At 55.2% G+C, this 18354-nt stretch overlaps 1 protein-coding gene across 1 annotated transcript in view; it reads left to right on the forward strand.

Annotated features, from left to right (window-relative positions):
* LOC311204220 (hydrocephalus-inducing protein homolog) overlaps positions 1 to 18354 on the forward strand; it is a gene marked incomplete at both ends in the record, with an annotated part of 78931 nt that overhangs the window by 24858 nt on the left and 35719 nt on the right. The window contains 7 exons of the mRNA XM_084280675.1: positions 4412 to 4564; positions 5709 to 5944; positions 6866 to 7118; positions 10859 to 11212; positions 14741 to 14950; positions 16301 to 16438; positions 17716 to 17893. Of these exons, the coding sequence (XP_084136801.1) occupies positions 4412 to 4564; positions 5709 to 5944; positions 6866 to 7118; positions 10859 to 11212; positions 14741 to 14950; positions 16301 to 16438; positions 17716 to 17893 (1522 nt within the window). The remainder of the gene's footprint in view (positions 1 to 4411; positions 4565 to 5708; positions 5945 to 6865; positions 7119 to 10858; positions 11213 to 14740; positions 14951 to 16300; positions 16439 to 17715; positions 17894 to 18354) is intronic.

An 18354-nucleotide genomic window follows, 5' to 3' on the forward strand; every position in this document is an offset into this window, starting at 1 on the left:
AATACAGGAAGCTGAAGGTGATTTATTGCTGTCGGGGTAATACATGTCTGTCTGACAGTGACAAATGTGTTCCGCTCCTCTGTGCCCTATTCAAGGAGGAAACAAATTCTACGTTCTCTCAGTATCTCTAATTCCCTTTGGGACATCTCTTTGCCTAGATGCATCGCTCCTGAGCTGGAAGTGCGGGACCCCACTGTGACATTTGGCCGGTGCTTCCTAAACTTCCAGTACGAGCGGCCGCTGACCCTGGTGAACAAGAGCCGCGTTCCAGCCTGCTACAGGCTCCTTCCTCAGGTTTGGCATCGCATCTGCCCTCAAGAGTTACCCAGGGGTTTATTAAGGGGATGAAAAATAATAACAAAGGGGTGGGGTAAGACCTTGCTGGTTTATATTCAGATGGGTTCTTGTTTTCAGCAGACCTTTGGGTGTAGAAGAACCGCACCACCCCCACCCCCCCCCCCCCCCCCCCGCATATAGACTTTGGGAAGAGGTTTGTATTCTAGTCTTTAGGTTGATTTTATGCAGGGTGTTGAAAAGCTGCTGTGAGGAGGCTGCTGGCAAGGGTGTGTATGCCTGTGGGTGCAGCAGCTTTTGGACCCCCTTGGGATTCAAAGCCCATCCCGCTCTCCTAGCTGGGTTCCAATGGTAGATGTTAAGGAGTGCAGGTTTCTTCGGAGGTCGCTCTGAATTTGGGTTTGATTCTGTCTCTTACAGAAGCACAAGCAGGGTGATGCTGTGCTGTACTGCAGCCCCGTGTTCTCTGGGATCATCAAGCCTTACAGCACTGTCAGGGTCCCGTTGGTGCTGGAAGCCCAGAAGTTGGGACATCAGTCTGCTTCTGCTGTGCTCGCTGTGCTTGGGAACAAGAAATCCCCATTGGTGAGTCCTCGAGGTTCCTAATTCCAGGGATCCTTCCCGGGGCTGCAGTACGCAGCCAGGGTGGACAAGGAAAGGGGTTCGTGGTACAAGCAACAGTCAAGGTCTAGAGGAGAGGAAGGCTGGTGGGACTTCTTGGGCAGGTGACAGTCTGAGAGTCCGATGTGGCACATCATTATAGATAGGGGAGACAGGATAACGAGCGCAGTCTGCAACTCAGCATGGTCCCTGGAGCTGAGACTCTGCTGCGTGATTAGGTGAGCAGGAGCTGCTGCTTCAGAGCAGGAACTTTTGTTCAGGAGGGCACTGGGACACCCTGTGTGAGAAACCACGCTGAGAGCTTGGCCCATCACGTCGAGAAGTATCTGTCTTATCTCTGCGTAAAGCCCTGTGCATCTCCACACCCCTGGCATCTGCAAGGCAGGGACTCTTCCTTTTTCCAGCACAGGCTTGGAAATGGTGAAGCGTTCCTGACGGTGTTTCTGGAGCCTCCTGAAAGATGCTGTTAGCGTTCAGGCATGCACAGCAGCAGCAGTGACAGCAAGATGTAGGCAGGAGAATGCCTTGTGTAGTGTCCTGGCTTCATCTAGCTGAAATCTAGAACAAATGTAGTTAATTAAATTTAAGTTTAGAATGATATTAACTTTGGAAGCGGCTGTTTCAAGATGTCTTGCCATCTCTCTGAGCATGAAGTAGGATGCTACAGGAACCTTAAGCTTTCTGTACCCGAAAGGGAGGCTGGCCTTTTGAAAGCAGGCTGGGGATTGAAACTGTCATTAAAACAGATGGAAACAATGCTGCTCAATCCCTGGATGCCAGGGAACATCTCAAGCCTGGCCTTTGTGGCTGTGCTGGTAGGAGAGACAGGCAAGCGTGAAGTGGGACAAACCAGTTGCTTGGGCGTAGATGTGGTGTTTCCCTGGAAAAGGGGGATTTCTGCCCTCTAGAACCAGCCTGCTGTTTAACTGCAGGTTCCTTGCAAAGCTTTTCTCCTTGAGCTAACAGCTTCTGGGTTCAAAGCTTCACCTTGCCTAAAGTATTTGCCTTTGGAAGTGAATGTCATCTTCATTTTCCTTGTGCTTCAGCTGGAGGATCCCAGCTCTCCCTGGCAGGGGGTTGAGTGGCTCCACAAGCCCGTGCAGTCGGTCTTTAACATGCAGCATTTATGCTCCCTTGCCGCGAGCGCCGGTAGAGGCTTCCCTGGGTGTACTGAGCGCAGGGATGGGAGTTTCTGGCCGTGGGGCGGCATTCTCCCTGTTTCCTATAGTCTAAGCAGAGTAGTGGATTCATCTGAAGTTTTCTGGGCTAGCAGAGCATCAACTTGCACATGCTGCACTGGTGGCAAATCCTCCCCATAGGGATCCTGTGACGTCAGCCTGACCCCGGGGGAGTGGCTGCAGTGCGTCACGATGGAGCAGAGCGCGAGCTGGCTCTGAAGTCACCCCGTCAGCGCGGATACCGAGTCTGCGGCCGCACCTTGCATTGCGTTGAGTCCCTCTGGGTGTCTGTCGCTTGGTGTTGGGCTCGCAGTGGCTGCGTGCCAGCTTTGCTGTGGCGTATTCTGTCATCCTCTGTGGGAAGGAGCTGGTAAAACCCAGACCTGGGGTTACTGGTGGTCACTTGGACCACGGCTGTCTGCCAGGGACAGATGCTCTTCTTTCCTAAAGGATCTACCGTGACGTTATGGTACCCAGAAGCAAAGCCAGAGTGGTACTGGGGTTTGTACGTGCAGCAGTATTACCCAGAGCAAAACTCCTGTCGCCTTTCACGGGTGTCACATTGCCCGTCACGCTGTTGAACAGGGTTTTTCTTTCCCCCTTTAAGAAGACAGCAGATGAAGAGTTTCGTTGGCTTTTTAATAAGCCTTCTCCTTGGTGAGGATTCATTGTGTTAGTGCACGTTCCCTTGTTAAAACCAGCTAGCCTGAGCATCTTCCAGATGTTATTGTGTCCACCTCCAGAGGGCTCTGCCCTGCCTTTGCTGCTTCCACCCCACTGCTACCGGGAAGCCAAGGCAGCTGGTGAGACACAGCTCTTCCCTCCAGCTCCTTCTTCCTGGCAGCTCTGGGCAAGCATCAGTAAGACCTCAGCTCTCCCTACCTCCCTCCTCCCGGAGCGATGAAACATCTATCATCACACAGCTTTAGCTTCCTATTTTTGAGGTACCAGCCTTGGTACGTGGCTTGTTGGGGGTTTTTTGGCTCTTGCACAGTGCGCTGTCAAGAGATGAGTGTTTACAGACGCTGCTCCTTCTGCCTGAACTGGACTAGTGATTCTGACAGCTGTCAGTGCCTTTTCCTCGAGTGGGCCATCGTTAAAGGTTTTCCATCACAGAGGCTGGTTTGTCCTGAGGTTAAATCCCACTCCGTGTCCTCCGGTGAATCGCACAGAGATTGTCAGTGCTGGGAGTTCTGTGTGTTCGGGTTCTGTTGAAAGGTTGAAGTGTTCTTAGGAGCTGGGCTTGTTCAGCCTGGAGAAGAGAAGGCTTTGAGGGGACCTCATTGCAGCCTTCCTGTCCCTGAAGGGAGCAGAGGAACAGGAGGGAATCAGCTGTTCCAAAGGGCAGACACTGGCAGGACAAGGGGGATGGAGTGAAACTGAATGAGGGAAGGGTTAGATGAGATATCGGGGGAAGTTCTTTCCAGAGAGAGTGGTGAGGGCCTGGAAGGAGCTGCCCAGAGAAGGGGTGGGTGCCCCATCCTTGGGAGTGTTCAAGGGAGTGTTGGATGGGGCCCTGGGCAACCTTGTGTAGCTCCAGGCATGGAGGTTGTTGGCCCTGCCTGTGGCAGGGTGTTGGAGCTCTCTGGTCCTTGAGGTCCCTTCCAAGCCAGACCGTTCTATGATTCGGAACTGGTGAAGTCCAACCAGAGCAGATGAAGTTCCCTGGTTTTTAGCGCTGTGAGAAGGTGGCTCAGCACAGGAACCCGTGTTCCTCCTCCTACCATGGCCTTTACAAGAAGAAAACTTGGAGGGTCTCAGGCTCTGGAGAGAAAAGCAATCCTGCTTGAGGGACAGAATGAATAATGAATCTCTTGTTCCTGTAGTACTGGGAGTGCCCAGAGGCAGCACCGAGAGGCAGCCAACGGACGTGATCTCTGCTGCCAAGAGCCTGCTTTGCTGGGGGCTCGCGCTGGTTTTCAGGGGGCAGCTTTGTGGGGGATGCGGAAGAAGTTACCGGCCAAGTGTGGCTGTCTGGAAGTCCTAGAGGACAGTTTGGGGCAAGATCCAGCGGGAAAAGGAGCGGGAGCAAGAAAAGGGGCAGGAGCAGGCATGGGGTAGAGGAAGGAGAGCTGAGCAAGGGGGAAAATACAAGTGTGGGGAGCTGGTTTTCTTTATCCCCCAGTAACAGGGGCCTGTGGCTTCCTGATGGGATCACTGTAGATCCCACACTTGCTCCAGGCCTTCTGCATCAGTGTTACAACACCTCAAACGACCGACAGCCGTAATCACCCTCCAGTCTAGGGGTGCCCTGAGAGCCATCTCTTCTTTAAACTTTCCCTTGCCTTTGTTTTTTTAATCTTCCCTACCTGGAGCAGGCCATCAGCTTGAAGGCTGTTGGAGAGGGACCAGTTGTCCATGTGTATCCCAGCAAGATCGATTTTGGCGATATCCAAGTTCTGGCAGACGCTTCTCGCACTCTCTACCTCTGCAACCAGAGTGTTATCCCTGCATCCTTCCGGGCAGAGGTGGTAAGTATCTGTGGGGATATTTCCCAACAGAAATGATGGCTCCATAGCAGCCTGGGACTTGATTTTTGTACGTGATGTTTCCATGTTGCTATCTGAGAGAGCAGCAAGGTATTCCACCGCAGCGCAGCACGAGAAGCCCAGCACTGGGGTACCCCTCACTGAGGCAGGGAGTTTTCCTGGATGGTTGAGCAGAAATTGATGCCAGGTCCTTTTCACAAGTTCTGGCTTTACATTGTGGGAGGTGTTTTGCTCTGAGCTGTGTATTTGGAGCTCTGAGATGAAGAGAAGCCCGTAGCCTTTTTTCTCCTGAAAGGAGCACGGGTTTCCCGATCATCTCCCTGCTCTCTCTGCGTCTGTTTCAAGCTCCTCCTGGTGATGGAGACCATTGCTCTGCTGCCAGCTTGCTCCCTGTGAATGTGGCTTTAGAAGGACTGGGGGGTCCAGTGCCCTGTTCGCCCCATCTGTAAAGGGCAATCTGGAAAAAACGAGAGGAAGAGAGAGGAAGCTGGGGCCGTGCCCACAGGGCACAGCTGGCAGGTTTCTTCCTGCTTGTTTCTTCACTGCCCCTCTGTAAACATTCAGAGCTGGATTTCCCGAAGCAGAGAGCGCCAGGACACCTCACTGCGGCTGATGATCAGTGGGAACGGAGTGCTTCAGTCCTGGGGGGCTGTTGGGAAGCACTGCCCAACTCTTGGGGAAAGAAGACTTTGGGCATCAGGATTTTGCTCAACCCGTTTGGCAGAGTTTATCCTTCAGGCTCTCGGCCGTATCCCCTGGCTGCGTGGCTGCTGCAGTGGGGTTTGAGCAGTCCTGGCCTTGAGGCTTTGTGCAAACCCGTCTGTGGGGAAGCCAGGAGAGATGCAGCTTGCCTTGGTGTGCTCTCCCTAGGGGAGGCTGGAGGGGAATAAAGCTTTTCCCGAGGATGAGCATCCCTTGGGCTGGGCAAAACAGGGTTAAAGAAGTGGGTCTGTTAAAGGAGGGTGCAATACAAGCTCCAGCATAGTTGCTGTTTCCAGACGCTTGGATTTAGGGAAACGAAGCCTTTATGTATTTACCCTCATGTCTTTAGTCCTTTCTCCTGCACCCCAGAAGAGAGCAGGGTCTGTAGTGTCTGTGCTCACTTAGCGTCTGCCGTGTCTTACAGGCTGGCAAACGCTCGCGCTGCAGGATTGAGCCCAGTAAAGGAGTGATCCCCCCCGAGACCAAGGTGGCTGTGACTGTTATAGCAAACTTGGATGACATTGAACAATTCAAGGACAAGGTGATCGTGTCCATAGAGAACAGCCACAGCTACAATGTCCTGATCCGGGCTTTCGGCATTGGCACCACCATCGTCGTGGACAAACTTGCTCCAGAGCTCAACTTGGGCCCCCACTTCAGGTAAGTTATCTGTCTGCTCCGGGCTCTACTGTGGGCCCAGCAAGGAGGAGTTCTGCTGAAATCCTTGGGGCCGGTTCTCCTCCAGCACTCCAAGTCCTGGCTCGCTGCCACTGAAGCCCCAGGAACTCCTTTAGAAATGTTTTCTGGGCGGTTTTCAAGTTGTTAGATTCCCTCAGAAAGCCACTGAGCCAGACACCAGTTGGGAAATGGTTCCCGACTTGCCCTGGGTCAGAATCCATGTATTTTCTGGCTTGATGGAGTAAAGATTTGGAAGAAAACAGCAGGTTCCAGAAGCCTCCAGCTGGGAAACGTGACGTTACAAGTAGAAACACAGTACACAGTACTTTTTGCAGTAGCCTTGCTGGCTTCTTCACTGGCTGTGGAGTATCGTCTGGCAGCGGCAGAGAAACTTGGCAGTAGCTTGTTAGCAACTCCTTGACTAAGTTACCAGCGCTGTTTGGTTTCCCTTCTGCCCCAGGGAGTCCGGGAGGAGCAGCAGAATTTGTCTTTGCCCTGTATCATCTCTGAGCTTGCTGTCTCTCTCCTCTCCCCTGCCAGGCGGCTCTCTATCAGATGTAGATACTCTTTCCTCCCTTCTCCTGCCTGTTTTCCTTTCTGTCTCTTCCGCCAGCTGCCACAGCACGGAGCAGCCATGGTGGCTGCAGGACCGGCCCTGAATGGAGGAGAAGTCTCCTGAGGTTGGGTGGGTTGGTCTGCGCAAACAGACCGGCTGCTGGATGCTGATGAACTTAGGGGCAACCAGGGTCTGGCTCTTGGTGTAACTTTGAGCTGGGTCAGTGGTTTTGGAGGTGGATTTGTTGCTGGGTGAGTGGTCAGATAAGGCCAGCGGGGCACTGAAGCCAGGTGGGTGCTGGGAAGAGGCAGTTCCTGAGCCATTTTCCATCTCTGCTTCTCTTCTAGCCTGGATCCCTGTTGTTACCACTTCAAGATAACGAACGCAGGACGACGCATCCATCGGCTCTATTGGAGAATGGAAGGTTCCCCCCCATCTCCCCATCGTGATTGTCTCTCTGCCATCCAAACCAAGGGCGAAGGTTCCTCCAAGACCTCCAGACCTGCCAGTCCCGTGTTTAAGATTCAACCCCTGACAGTGGAGCTGATGCCAGGCCAGACTGTGGAGATGACTCTGGAAGGCTCCTCCAGCACTCCTCAGGTGAGGTTCCCCCCCGGGTGCTGAGCTTTCCCCATCGCATCACCTCCACTGGGGCTTCTCCTGCATCCCCTTGACTTCTCCCTGGGAAGATGAACAAGTGCTTTCAAGAAAATATCTCAACGCCCCGAGTGACCATGTCAGCACCAGTTGCGCTCCTTGCTGGCCACCATCAGTTCCCAAGGGTTTTTTTTGGGGTGTTTCTATAGCTACCATCAAGCCAACTTGCCCATACCAAAATAGGGGCTGAAGGAACAGGGGCAAACAGTGGGTTACAGGGAAGGAAGGGCAGAGAAAATAAGTTAGGCTTAGCCTAGGAGCAGAGGCAGGGAGTGGATTGAGAAACCGCGAGGTAATTTCTCTGGGGGAAGTAGGGAGTAAAACAAAGGCCCTGGGAAGGGAGGGGAGCGTCTGGGAGCAGCGTTATTTTCCCTCTGCAGACAAACATGGCCAGAGGGCTTGCTTAGAGCCCAGTCCTGGAGGAGAAAAACGAGCCCAGCGCAGCAGCCAGAATGGTGGGAGTGATGTTCTCCATGGGGGAAGCTGCTCCCAGGGATCATTAGAATTGACAGTTTCACACTTGTATCAGTATTCCCAGAACAGCTCACCCCAGGCTCTTGGCCGGCCCCGTGTCCCAAGGGCGGTCAGGTCCGGCAGCGCCCTTGGATGGCAGCTCAGAGCGGGGGTAGCTCAGCGGAATCGCTGTATCATCTTCTTCCTGGCCCCTTCTTTCCAGGGGAAGCTCTGCAGAGGAGCTGCCAGCTAAGCCTGGGGCGCATTCCCTCGCTCCAGGCCCACTGGGCACAGATGTTTAGGCGAAGGTGGAATAAATCTGCATGAAGCTCCTGCTGTGTTTTGAAAGGTGTTTTGAAAGAGTTGCCTCGGCGGAGGCTCCAAGATGTGATTCCCGGCTCAGTTGGTTGCAGTGGGACTGTCCCCGTGCAGTTGTGAGTCCCGAGGTTTTGCTGAGGTGGAGAAAAAGGTCCAAGAAAGAAACTAAAATGCTTAGGGCATTGGAGAGGGTGTCTTGCCTGGAAATCTTGAGAAGGGCACTGGGAAGCCCTGTGAAGGGCACCTGTGAGGCAAGAGCATGGGGAGCAGATGTAGCTTTGGGTCTTGAGAAGTTGGTACTCTTGAGGTTGGTCAGAAGCCCAACTCCCTGCGGTGCACGTACAACGCAAGAGTTGTGAAGGCTGTAGGCTCCCTGGAGGAGTTGGCTTGTGGAGCTGTACCAGAGGGGGAAGAGTGCAGAGAAGGGCAACCAGGCTGGTGAAGGGGCTGGAGGGCAAATCCTACGAGGAACGGCTGAGGGAGCTGGGGATGTTTAGCCTGGAGAAGAGGAGGCTGAGGGGAGACCTTATCACCACCTACAACTACCTGAAGGGAGGTTGTAGAGAGGTGTGCAATGGTCTCTTCAGCCAGGTGACAGAAGATAGAACAAGGGGAAATGACATGAAGCTGTGCCAGGGCAGGTTTAGATTGGATATTAGAAAAAAATTTTTTACTGAAAGAGTTGTCAGGGCCTGCAACAGGCAGCCCAGGGAGGTGGTTGAGTCACCATCCCTGGATGTGTTCAAAAAAAGGGTAGATGAGGTACTTAGGGATATGGTTTAGCATAGGATGGGAATGGTTGGACTCGATGATCTTCAAAGGTCTCTTCCAACCTTGAGATTCTTGTGATTCTTGTGAAGAGTGGAGGGGGAGGAACCTGGGGAAGTAGAACCATGAGAAATCAAGGGAATGGGTTACCCAGCAAGGCTGTGTAAGCCCCTGGATCCCTGGCAGGGTTCAAGGCCAGGTTGGATGGGGCTTTGGCCTGCCTGGTCTAGGGAGGGTGTCCCTGCCCATGGCAGGGGGTTGGACCTAGATGATGTTTTTCAGCATGATGATCATGCTGAGCAGCAGGGCACATCGTGGCGATAACCGTTTGCGGGAGGGGGGGGATTATTCCAGTTCCACCTGACTTTGTGGGCGCCTTTTGTGGACGTTGGGGTGTAGCACTAAGGATTTTGGGAGAGCAGAATAAGTAGGATGGAGCATGAAGAGAGGACTAGCAAGGAGACCAGTGACTGTAGCTTTATGGCAGTGTAATAGTTGTGGAGGGTTGATGGCCAAGATCCCATGGCATGGGTTTATCCAGGCTATCAAATTCCTTCTGTGTCCACGGCTTGCAAATTCCATGGTGTTTTCTGGGCTCGCTGCTGGCACTTGGTGGGTGACGCGTGACTCTTGCCCACAGGTAGTGAAGGAGCGGCTGGTGTGTCATGCCATCGTGGGGAACCAGTTTGGGAAGAGAAAGATAATGCAAGTGGCTGTCACGTGCAAGTTCATTGCTCCCAGCCTGCAAGTGTCGCCCAGAGCAATGTCTTTCCGGGTGGAGAAGGTAGGTCTCTGGGTTGGGTCCTGGTGTTTAGTAGCATGGCTGAGGACTGAAAGCCCACGGAGGGGTGTGATGGCCTTCAGGGAAGGAAGTTAAACATCTTCTCCAAGTCCTCAGGGCTTTGCCATTGGTTTGAGCAGGACCAAGCTATTGCCATCAACACTGAGATGATTATTTCTCCCCTGTGGGGTTGGGGACCATCTCTCCAGCTCTATTTTGCCTTTCTTGAGCTGGAGGCAGAATCGAGCTGCTGAGCCCATGGCCAGGTGTGTGGGACCCACAAGAACAGCATGGGCCTCTCACAGCCATGCTCCTGTGTTGGGACTGGGGCGGGAGAGCAGGTCGCTGTGGCCGATGGATGCCAAACGCCCTCCTCACCCCCCAAACCCCCCGTGAGGTGGTCTGTGAGCAAAGCGACCGTGTTTTTAGAGGTGGGACTGCTTAACTTCACCGAAGGGCGGTGACTCACCCCCCTCCCTGTTTTTTCCCCTTGTCTTTAGCAACCCAGCGATGTCCTGAGCCTTCAGTACAAGCCTCTCTCTTTAAAAAACACCTCCTCCCTACCGCTCAGCATCGTCCTGATGGTAGAGCAACCCTTCTGGGTCTGCAGTGCGTCCCAGCAGCCCCTGCCAGACCAGGTGAGCAGCCCCAGACCTTCCCGCTGGTGGGGTTTGAAGAGGGAGGGGGGTGGGGGTGCGTTTCCGTTGGGAAGCCCTCCAGGAGAGGTGGTTATTCCTTTGAATTGGCAGTCAGTTGGCATGAACAGCATCAGGTTTGAAAAGGAGAGAAAAGACCACCTCAAATGGGGAAATACCTCCTGGCTCTAAGACAACTCGGAGCAGGAACCTAGGTGTGGGCCAACCGTGAGGTGAAGGTGTCTCTTGGAAGCCCTCCTTGGGTGACCTGAAGAGCTGCTTGCTCTCTTTGGGGGCAGCTCTGCCCTTGGGAAGGCCGAGGCGCTTGTCACCTGCGCTGCTGGCAGTGGGAGGTGTCAGACATGGGCTCTGCTAGAGACATGTTGGAAGCATGGCCACCGTTGCCATGCAGGTGATGAGCCCTCTCCAGGCTGAGGGCACAGTGCCCTAGGGCTCATGTTGAGTGTGAAGACAAAGGGGTTCCTCTAGAGTCAGGGCACGCCAGGATTTATTTCCCTCTTGCATTATGGGTGCAGAGCACAAGGGGGTGAGCCTGAGAGTCTCAGAGAAGAAAGTTGTGCTGCACGGTCAGGGGCACGTTGTAAAGAAAACGAAGGCTGAAGCAAGAAGCCCACGTTGGGGTTGCACTTTGAACACTGAGGCGTTTTGTGCCACCAGACCTCGGAACTTCATCACACCAGTGGTTAATACTCGTCATCTTCTTGCAGCCCATAAAGCTGGGGACCGGGAAGGAACTTAATCTCTCCATCGGGTTTAACCCTGCTTTTGAAGAGGGTTGGAATAGTTGGGAAGCAGAGAAAACTCTGAAGATACAGTTTCCTGAGCACCCTCACGAGGAGCAAGTCACCATTCGGGGAGAAGTCTTCTTCCCAAATCTCCATATCCAGACCACAACCTTGGACTTTGGCTGCGTCTTGAATGACACTGAACACGAGCGCCACATCCAGATGACCAACTGCAGCCCGCTGCCCGTCCAGTACCACTGGCTGTTCCTGATGGACGACTCCACAAGCCACCTGAGGTACGTGCACCTCTCCTTGAAGCTCTTCGTCCGCTGTCCCGTTTGTCCTTTGCAAAGCCTGAGATGGTTTGTGTAGCATCCGACAAATCCCTTTCACTTTCCCTTGTGGAAAAAGCACCTCCCAGCTTCAGGCAGGGAAGGTGCCCAGGGAGTGGGGCTTCTCCACAGCTTGAGGTGGGGATTTCCACGGCTTGAGGCAAGTGCCACCTTGAACTGAGTTCTCATGTGTTCTGCTGCCCATGGCATTCACACAGCGGCTGTTGCGTGTGTTCCGGCGCTCGTTGTGTGTTGTGTGTTCCGGCGGGTTCTGCTGCGGCTTTGGGTGCAGCAGTAGGTGTCAGTAGGAGGACTTGTCCCCACGTCCCTGGGCACCAGGGCCACCCAGTACTGGCCTGTGCTTTCCAAGCCCAAGAGCAATCTCTCAGTTGAGCTGTAGCGCATCTCTAAAGGCGTTTTCGAGCGGTTCTTCCCGCTGTGGCCTCTCTTGCATAGGTCAGAAGTTGACTCCGGGCAGTTTTAATTGCAGCCTCTGCTCCAAAGGGTTTGGCATTGCCCCTTTGCTGGCTCGTTAGCGCTGCGGCCATTTAGGACAGCTCCCTTTTCTGCTCCACATGTTAATTTAGTGGTAATGTGCTCTCTCAGGGTCCCTCAGGAGACACCATGTGATCCTTGTGGCAGAGCTGGAAATGAAGACGGTCTCCAAGCTATTAACACCTCACATTGCTCACTAAGAGCCCGGCAGAAGGGCAGCATGTCAGATCTATTTTTCTGGTCCACGTTAAGCACTGTTGGTATTGTAAATTATCAGATGAAACTAACGGGGTCTGACATGGAGGGAATCAACCGTCAGGGCTGGTGACGGTGAGATGGACAGAATGGTGGCCAGACTGGTGTGTGGCTGGAGAGTCTCCAGGCGCTCCCGGTGCGTGTGTCCCATTGGCACAGGCACCTCCCTTCTCACCCAGAAGAAGTCAGGCTGCCCGAAGGCAGCTGAGGTACCTGGGTGTCCCGTGCAGTGCTGGGCTCTGTCCAGTTGAGGCACAGCAGGCTGGAGGCTCCAACCCATCCCAGCCCCGGCTCCATTCCAGCTCTGGCTCCATCCTGCCTTGTTACACGTACAAAAAGCCACCAGCGTCGCTGCTTGCTCGTACCGACCCGCGGCTGTGGGTCACTCTTGGGGAGATGTTCTGCATCTATGTCTGGCTGAGCCACAGAACTTCTTGCCGTGGCTCTGCAGGTGGGGAAGGCAGGGTCTGGGGTGGCAGGTGCTTTTGGGAGGGTGCTGCTGGGTCTGTACCAGCCCATGGCTGCCTGGCTCTGTCCCTTTGCCCTCCAGTCTGGGCTTGTTGCAGGGTTCGTGTGTGTCTCCCTTTGCTGCCACGCTCCCCACCCCGGTGAGGTGTTCACCCCTGTCCCCATCTGCTGCTCCTTGCACCCGGCTGCCGGCACCGCCGCTATACTGGCATCGTCCCCAAGCACTGACCTGCTCTGACCGGCTTATGGAGCTGCTGAGCTCCCAGCTTGGTGCCAGATCCTGCCAAGGAGCTGCTCCTGCTGCCCTCCCTCCTTCCCACTGCAGCTCCACCATCAAAGCTTTGTTGTTTTCCAGGTTAACTCCTCCAACACCAACTTCTTTCACAAAAGCCAAACCACCAAAGGAGGAGGGAGCTCAGCTGGAGTGCCCAGCACCTTCAGAGAGCATCCTCGGGAATGGGAGTGTGGAGGAACCACTTGAAGCCCTGGCAGGGGTGGGGGATTCTGTCCCACAGCCACCAGATGCAGATGACACCCTGGAAACAGAGGTAGGTGATTTTCTACACCTCCCACCAGCGTTGCCTCCCCCAGCTTACTGCAGAGGGCCCGTGCTCATGCCACCCTTCCTTCTGCTGCCCGGAGAGTGGGCTTGGCAGCAGGGCCAGCGGCTGGATGCAGGCCTGTGGGGAGGGAGAAGTTGGAATCCCAGAAGCCTTTGGGTTGGGAGGGTCTCTAAAGATCAAATCCCACCCTCTGTCATGGGCAGGGACAGCCTTGCTGGCCCAGGCTGCCCAAAGCCCCATCCAACCTGGCCTTGAACCCTGCCAGGGATGGGACTTCCACAGCCCCTTGGGCACCCTGTGCCAGGGCCTCCCCACCCTCAGAGTAACGCACGCACATGTAACCTCTGTGGGACACCACAGGCCTAGGAAAGTGCTGTCAGGATCTTTGGGAACACGTGCTAGGTGAAGCTTTGCTGGGTTTGGAAACATAGAGACCACAAAAAGCATGGAAAGATGAGAAGACTCTGCCCTCCCCAGTACCTTATCTCCTGGGGAGATGCCCCATAAATCTTTGTAGTAGATTCTGCTGAGGCCAAGGCCATAGCACAAAGCATGTCTTCACCTCTTAAACTTCCAGAGCAACCACAAAGCCCTCATCTATAAGCAGGGGGTTAGAAGCCCAGGGCCAAGGTTCCTTTTGGACAGTGGCTTCTCTGAGGTTAAACACCAGCTCCTCACTGCTGGAAGATAGGAACCCATCTCGGCTGCCTTCTTCAGGAAGGTGCCTGTGGAAAAGAGTCCCCCAGCTGAGCTCCTCAGCTGATGAGTGCAGGAGAGGAAACAAAGCACCACCCAGAACAGGAGAGTTGCGCCGAGCGCTTCCCAAGTCCTTATTTTCCTGTTGGTGGAGTTTGGCTTGCAGCTGTACTCCTGGTTTGTCACAGAGAAGCTGCCCTGTCCCAGGCATCAGGCTTCTGGCATGTTCCTCGGGCAGCAGCGAACAGGCCCAGGCTGGCACCAGGCTGCACAATGGAACCCTTGGGGTCTCTGCCAGCCCTGAGCGCCTGGTGTACCCCGCTTCCTCCTGCAAGCTGGCGTGTAGGATGTACAGTTGGAGCCCGTGTCTCATCTGCGGGTGGGCTTGGACCCATGCTCAAGCATTGGCAGGGACATACCTGTACTTGGCTTGCGCCCAGGTCCCATCTCAGCTGCTTCCTGGCTTGATGAGGTGGTCGAGCCACGAGCGGAGTGGTCTGGCTCAGCCCCACCAGCTGCTTACTGCAGCCCATGGCACTTGTTTTCCAGCCTCTACCAGAGGGTGCTGCGGAGCAAGAGGGTGCTGCAGAGCCAGAGGGTGCTGCGGAGCCAGACAGCACTGTGGAGTCTCAGAGCTCTGTGACCATCAAGCAGCTGAGGTCATCTGTCGGTCTGGAGCTCCCCACTATGGAGGTGGACGAGGTGAGTGGGAACCTGTCTCGCTTCCGTGGTCACACTGGTGGCCCTAAGGACGTGCGCTGATGTTCCTCTGGAGGCAGTGGGAGGCCCGTTCTGCAGCAGAGAGAGCTTCTGGCTGCCAAGAGACCTCCCAAATTACTCTAACGTGGAGTATTAATTAACACATTCATTACTGAGTATGGGAGAAGATTTTCCCCATGGTCTTCCCACTTTTAAGCAGGGTGGCTGCAGGATGAGACTGGGTTTGAGGAAGAGGCCCTCCAGCCATGTCTGTCCTTTGCTCCAGGCAGTGGCTCCCTCCTCTCCTGCACCCATTTCCACAGCTGATGTCTCAGTGTCTCTTCCCCTTCCTCCAGGTTTTCCACATCCTGCCGCTGTACGGCGTGCTGCAGCCGGGCGAGAGCGAGCGGGTCAGGGTCACCTTCTCTGGCCATGCAGACATCATTGCCCGCGTCACGGCGCTGTGCCGCGTGGAGGGAGGCCCGACCTATGAGGTTGCGCTGCGTGGGGAGGCCTCGCTCATCCACTACCTCCTGGACAGCACGGAGATGGACTGCGGGCTGCAGGTACCAGGCGCTTCTCTTGGCAGGAATCCTTGAGACCATCCCTGGCAGGTGGCTGCCCACCGAGGTCCAGGACTCTCACTGGCTTCTTTGGTTGTTTGGCTTGGAGGTGCAGCTTTGGGGTAACAGGTCCTGTGTCCAAGCTGGTTTTAATGGTCATCTCCATTGCCCTTCCTGAAGCTGGGAATCCCTCCTCTTCAATGAACTCTGGCTCCCAGGGCAGGTGGTGATCTCCAGGGAGATGTGCCCTGAGACATCCATCTGCAGATCCGCTCCCAGATCCTGGGGTCCAAGGAGATGGTCTCTTTCAGTGCTCTCCATAGACCAACAAAAGGAAGCAGGAACAACGTTACCATGGGCTTCAGTCACCGTGTGAGAGAATGACCCAGAACAATCCCCATTTTACCTCTTTTCAGTCAGCCCCCCCAACATTGCCAGCTGTTGGCCCTGTACGTCTTGCCCCGTGTCCTTGGTTTGCTGTCCCTGGAAGCTCTGCAAATCCCTTTCCTTCTGAAATGCCTCCTTAGTGCCTCTCTGTCAGTGCCAGCAGAATCCAGGCATCCCAGCACGTACATGGCTCCCTCGTAAAGACAAGTGATGCCCTACAAGTGGGTCAAGGGATGGTGACTGAGAGCACGGTGGGCTGGCCATGCTGGATGGGGCGGTTGCCTTGATCTGTCCTGAATTTCCTTGGAGCCTTTGCAGAGGCTCTGCTCCATCCAGGGCTCCATCCAGGGCTCCATCAATTTGAGAAGTGGGGGAAGTCCGAGGGAACTAAGCTCACTGGAGATGGATCAGAGACTGAATAGGGGCTCGGCCAAGAAGGTCCTTGGCACTAGTTAAGGGTTGCTGTCCAGACCACTGAGCACCCCCAGCTCAAGGGGGCTGGTAACAGAAGAAGCTTCCTGGTGGGAGCCATGGTCCTCCTTTGTGTTTCAGCTGGCTGTCAGATGACGCCTTAAAGTGCTGAGGACTTGTATCTTAAAATCCTAGAACAGTTTGGTTTGGAAGGGACCTTAGAGGTCATCTTGTCCACCTTCACTGAGCAGGGACATCTTCCACTAGGTCAGGTTGCTCAGAGCCTCATCCAGCCTGACCAGATGTTTCCAGCAGTGGGGCATCCCCCAGTTTATTACTGAGCTTTTTGTGGTGGTTGCTGCACCTCTGCGCGCTGCCATAAATCCCTGCGTGGGTTCCTCAGGTTGGCCTGGGAGAGTCAGGTGCCCGTCCCTCCTCTTCCTCTGCCTCTCTCCTGCGTTGTGTCCATCGGCTCTCATCCCAGTGTCAGCAGGAGGAGATTGCCAACATCCAGATGTGTGTCCTCAGTTTCCCGCCCCTCTGTCTTCTCTCCAGCTGTTTACCGAAGTCACCAAATCAGAGGTCACCCTGCGGAACAGCGGGAAGATGGGATTCACCTACGTGGTGCTGAGCCCCAGCACGGCCACCGCGGACAGTCCTCAGCCTGGCGTGCCCCTGGTCCTGCCCAGCACCGTGAGTAGCACGAGGGGTTGACGCTGGCTCCACATCAGGCTGCCCAGGAGGGGGTTATAGGGGAGGAACAAAAGGTTGGGCAAGCAGAGTCCTAGTTGTACCAGGTGAAGTTGTGCTGGTAGCGGCACTGGAGCGGGATGGTGCAAGGTCTCCTGAGCGTCTCCTTCCCCTCAGCGTTGGGTGGTGGGACAGGACTTCCTCCAGGTCCCTGCCTGCCTCCTGTCAGCACTAAGGACGTAAATAGTCCCACTCTTGGGCACGCAGCTCCTGTGTCGGAACTCGCGCCGGCCCCTCGCTCCTCCAGCTCGTAGCATCCCCTGTCCCAGTGCCTGGGTTCTGCCTGGATCCCTCAGCTGAAGCAGCATTCCTATCCGTGTCCCTCCTGGCAATGGGAAGAGGAGGCCAAATGGCTTTCACATGTCCTCGTGCCAGTCTCCTGCAAGGGGTGACACTGCTCCAGAGGACACGGCTCTGCTTGGCCCTGGGCAGTTGCTGCTGTGCAAGCAGCTTGGCAGGACTTGCTTTTGCAGATGCCGTGTTGGGAGCTGGAGTCCGGGGCTCCGGGGACCAAGAGGCAGGATGTGTCCTGCTCAGCAGCTTCTCCCTGCGGCGTGGGGGGGAGCAGGGAGCTGAAGGTCCAGCCCAGTGAGCTGAGAAGAGCTGTGGCTGTGCCCTGTCCCCTGAGCAGTGTTGCCACCTGTTTGTATTGGCTCTCAACCTGCTTGGCATGAGCCCAACTCCAGGCTCAGACAGCTCTTCTCTAGGAGCCCAGTGAGGAGGGGATTTGTGGGGAACCCCTTCATCCCTGGAGCTCGTCCGAGCCTCTGCCTCTGCTTTTCCAGGGGTGTAAGTTTGCAGGTCACTGTGAGTCTAGATAGTGCCATGCACCCTCGGTGTAACCACCCAGGCAGGAGCTGTTGGTTGGGCTCATGAGTAAGAGGTCAGGCTCTTGGACACCAGCCTGGGAGCCACTGCAGTGCCGTGACAGGAGCTGCTGGCCCTGCTGAGAGTTTGGGCACGCCGCTCCTCCTCCACAGCAGCTGGCAGAAGGGCTTTTCTTTGCTGCTTGGGTCTGGCAGAGGGTGGGCAGTGTTGGCAGGAGGACAAACCACAGCCCGGTGTAGGAGACTTGAGCTTTTGGATGCAGGGAAGCTGGAAGGCGATGTGTTGTGTGAGAACCTGCAACGTGCCTTCTCATCTCAGCTTACCGGTGGTCTGAGCCACCCCTCTGCCAAGCCCTCTGGTTGAATTCCCCTCCTCTTCTTCCACACCTCCAGGGTTACATTGGACCTGGCAGAGAGCAAGTGCTCACTGTCTATCACCTGCCGGGAGTGCCTGGAGTCTTCTGCAGGACCTTCCAGATCCAAGTGGGTCACCTGGAGCCAGAAGAGATCAGGCTGAAAGGAGAGGGGAATTTTCCCAGGATTTATTTGGACCTTCCTAGGAGAATCAAAGGTGAGCACTGTCTGACTGCTTCTCGGGGAGGTCCCCTGGGGGTCTTTTTCTGCCCCCCTGTGTCATCATGCTCATAGGGCAGTTCACACCCACCTCCACCAAGCCTGGAGGTTTCAGGGCTGTTGTTCTTCTGGTTGCTTTCTAGAAGCACATGGGCTTTGCTCCAGAGAGCCATCCTGGCCAGTGTCATCTGTTGGTGGCCTGGATAAAGGGGACAGCTAGAAAGCAGTGTTGGGGAAAGCTGTAATGTGGGCTGGCAGGGATTTGGGCAGGGGTGGGGGGGATGAGATGCTCCCTTGTGTGGAGGAAGATGGGTGGGAGAGAACATAGAAGAAAAGCAGCATCCTCTTTCCATGCGTTGCTGGAGGAATGTGTTTGTGGGAAGGGCCAACGCTGGGGGTGTGGAGCTTCCCAGCTTTAACGGGGACGCCGCTGCGCCCACACTTCTATTTGTGGCTGTT

Source organism: Gallinula chloropus, assembly GCF_964237585.1.
Source record: "Gallinula chloropus genome assembly, contig: HAP1_SCAFFOLD_40, whole genome shotgun sequence".
Lineage (NCBI taxonomy): Eukaryota > Metazoa > Chordata > Aves > Gruiformes > Rallidae > Gallinula > Gallinula chloropus.